Source organism: Halichoerus grypus, chromosome 7 (assembly GCF_964656455.1).
Source record: "Halichoerus grypus chromosome 7, mHalGry1.hap1.1, whole genome shotgun sequence".
Classification (NCBI taxonomy): domain Eukaryota; kingdom Metazoa; phylum Chordata; class Mammalia; order Carnivora; family Phocidae; genus Halichoerus; species Halichoerus grypus.
The window spans coordinates 55,558,678-55,561,497 of record NC_135718.1 but is presented as its reverse complement, the minus strand read 5'-3'; the positions used below and the strand labels follow the sequence as shown (position 1 = coordinate 55,561,497).

At 60.1% G+C, this 2,820-nt stretch overlaps 1 protein-coding gene across 1 annotated transcript; it reads right to left on the bottom strand.

The window, feature by feature from the left end:
- Window positions 1-1,554: 1,554 nt before the first annotated feature.
- NEUROG3 (neurogenin 3) lies at window positions 1,555-2,202 on the bottom strand. Its single transcript, XM_036091195.2, has one exon. It carries the CDS (start codon window positions 2,200-2,202, stop codon window positions 1,555-1,557), a length of 648 nt encoding a protein of 215 aa, XP_035947088.2.
- Between the last annotated feature and the right edge of the window lie 618 nt (window positions 2,203-2,820).

Below are 2,820 nucleotides of genomic sequence, written 5' to 3'. Positions count from 1 at the left end.
GTAAAGAGTGGCTGGAAACTTTGAACAGGTTCTTGGTAAGTTTTCAATCAAGACTGCCGGGTGTCCGGGGTGCCGGGGATTTCAGCAGGAATCTCCACTTTCTCTGCTCCCCGCTGCTCAGTTCCACGCATCAGGACGCCACCGCCCCAGAATCGGCTGTGTAAAATACGCTCAGAAGACGTGCTAGCGCTTTAAGCACTCTGGGAAAATTCCTGGAATGCCCAGTCCACGTTCCGTGTTTCTGAGGGCTCTGACCCTGTGGTCGGGCTATTACTCTTCCTCCCCAAATTCAACAGTCGCTCGAAATCCAGGCTAGTGGCATAGGGGAAAGGGTCACAGCGCCAGCAAGTAGCCTTAGTTGGAGGCTTGTCGTTCATCTAAACCACTGTTTGGAATATGACAAGTCGCTGCTTTATAAATAAAACAGGGAACTGTACCAATGATTTCTCAAAAGCCCTCCAGCTCTTACTTTCCATGTGGGTTTAGCTGACTTGCCCTCAGGACGCAGTCTGCTTGGCCTCCAGCCTAGCGCCACAGTCTCTTAGCCCAAATCAGAGAAGAGGCCCAGACCCCGAGAATGTTTTATCCCTCTCCTTGGACTTGAGGCCCACCCCCACCCCAGCCAGAGGCTGTGGCCTCCCCTCTGCATAATCGAGTTACCTGACTGAGGTTTCTTGAGGGTACTTTTTTTCTTTTATTATTGGCTCAAAATCTCATTCACCAGTCTCTAAATAATCTTATGTACAAAATATAGACTTTTCCCCCTGCTGTGAAATCTCATCAATAAATACAAACGTGTAAAGGAGGGGGGCATATAATTTACCGTACCAAAATTCACTTCAAAAGATACCATATAATTTACAGGCTGATTTTTTTCTTCTTTCTTCTTTTTTTCTTTTTTAAAGACGGGCGCTTCAGGTCGCAGGGAAGCGGGACAGACGTTCCCGAGGAGGACAATCTCTTTCCCAGTTCAGAGCCTGGTCTCCCAACCCCCGGAGGGCAATGGCTCCGAAAAGTGCACGAAAGAAGGCAGAGGATCGCCTTCGTGGATTAAGGCAGCGGGGCGGCCAGAAACCAGGACTTGATAGCGACTGGAGGAGAAGGTCAGCGGCGTCTTTGGAGAGGAGAGCAAACGGTGAGAGAGAGCAAACGGTGAGAGATCAAATACTGGATTAAATCACATTGGTGGAGGAGGAAAGAGAGACTGACAGACTTGAGTGAGGGTAGGGTGGCTGGAGACAGTGGGTGTCTCCGGCTGCGTAGTGCTACCATCCTCATCGTCTTTGCCCGAGACTTGGGGCGGCTGCAGGGAGGGGAGCGCGGAGCCTGCTTTACCCGCCTGCGCGGGCAGCAAACAGAGGGCCGAAGTTGGCGCGGCGCAGAGGACCGGGGGATCGAATCCAGCCTGTCACCCTCGTAGGAGCCTGGGTTCACCGGTTGTCAGCGAGCCGGAGACTGGAGGAGCAAGTTCAGGGCCGCCGCAGTCGCGGTGCGTCCCTGAGGCCTCCACCCCCCGCCCCCAAGCACCCACCGCCCAGCGGCCGAACGGCTCCTTCATAGGAAGTCTGAAAAAGCCAGGGCGCCGGTGCGCAGACCCGCAGGGGAGGCAGGCGCCTGCAGCCCGTGACGCTCCTCCAGCGAGGCGGTGGGGCTCAGGCTGCCCGCCTGGGAGACCGGGGAGTAGAGGGAGCCCCAGTCTCCCGGGGAGCGGCCGTCCTGGCAGCCCAGCTCCTCGCAGGGCGGTGCGGGCGGCTGCAGCCCGTAGAGGCTATGGTCTGCTATGCGCAGCGCCTGCGTCAGCGCCCAGATGTAGTTGTGCGCGAAGCGTAGCGTCTCGATCTTGGTAAGCTTGGCATCGTCCGGAAAGGTGGGCAGGACGCCGCGAAGCGCGTCCAGCGCCGAGTTGAGGTTGTGCATTCGATTGCGCTCGCGGTCATTGGCCTTCTTGCGCCGGCTCCTTCGCTGCTTGCTCAGAGCCAACTCACTCTTGGGCCGACTGCGCCCCCCGCGCCTCGTCCGGAGCCTCCTCGAGGCCCCTCGGCAGCCGCCCCCTTCCTCCTCGGCGCAGTTCCCCCGCACGCGAGCGGGGCTGGGCGGAGCCGACGCAACGCAGGTCACTTCGTCGTCCGAGGCCCCCTGGAAGGGCTGCTCTGTCTCCTGGGTCACTTGGACAGCTGGCGTACCCGAGGGATGAGGCGCCATCCTGCGGCGGGGTAAGAGGTCGGGGTAAGCGTGGGTCCGCCACCCGGGCGCAGTTCCCTATCCCGGGGCCAAGTGGGAAATAACCGAGAAGGAGCCACCCCCCGCTCCTGCCGGATCAGAGGACCCCTTTCCGCCTCCACCCGTCGCTCTGTGGCCTCCAGGTGTTACCTTGTTCTCGCGCGCAAAAGGGTAGAGAGCAGGGGGGCAGCGAGAGCAGTTGGTGAGATGAGCTGGCCTTTTCGTCTGCAAGCCCAACTGAGACGCAGGCGCCGCTGCCTAGACGTTTCCCCAGCTCCAGAGAAGCGAAACGCAAAGGGGGTCCCGGGCCACCGTTGCTGTTTTTGGCGCGGCTGCGAGACCATTCGGATTTTCTGAGCCGCAAGTCGTGTGCCCCTTGGCACGCTTTATCTGCTCGGCCCGGGCCAGGAGCGTGCCTGCCCGGTTGCAGCCCGAGCCGCCGGCCAATCAGCGCCGGGGCCAGGGGGCCGCGCCACGCGAGCCCGCTCCTCCCCCGCGGGGCACAGCTGGATTCCGGACAAAGGGCCGGGGTCGGGGGAGGGGAGCGCCGCTCTGTTTGCTTTCTCTCCGCGGGCTCTGTCCCAGCAACTCTCGGTTCCT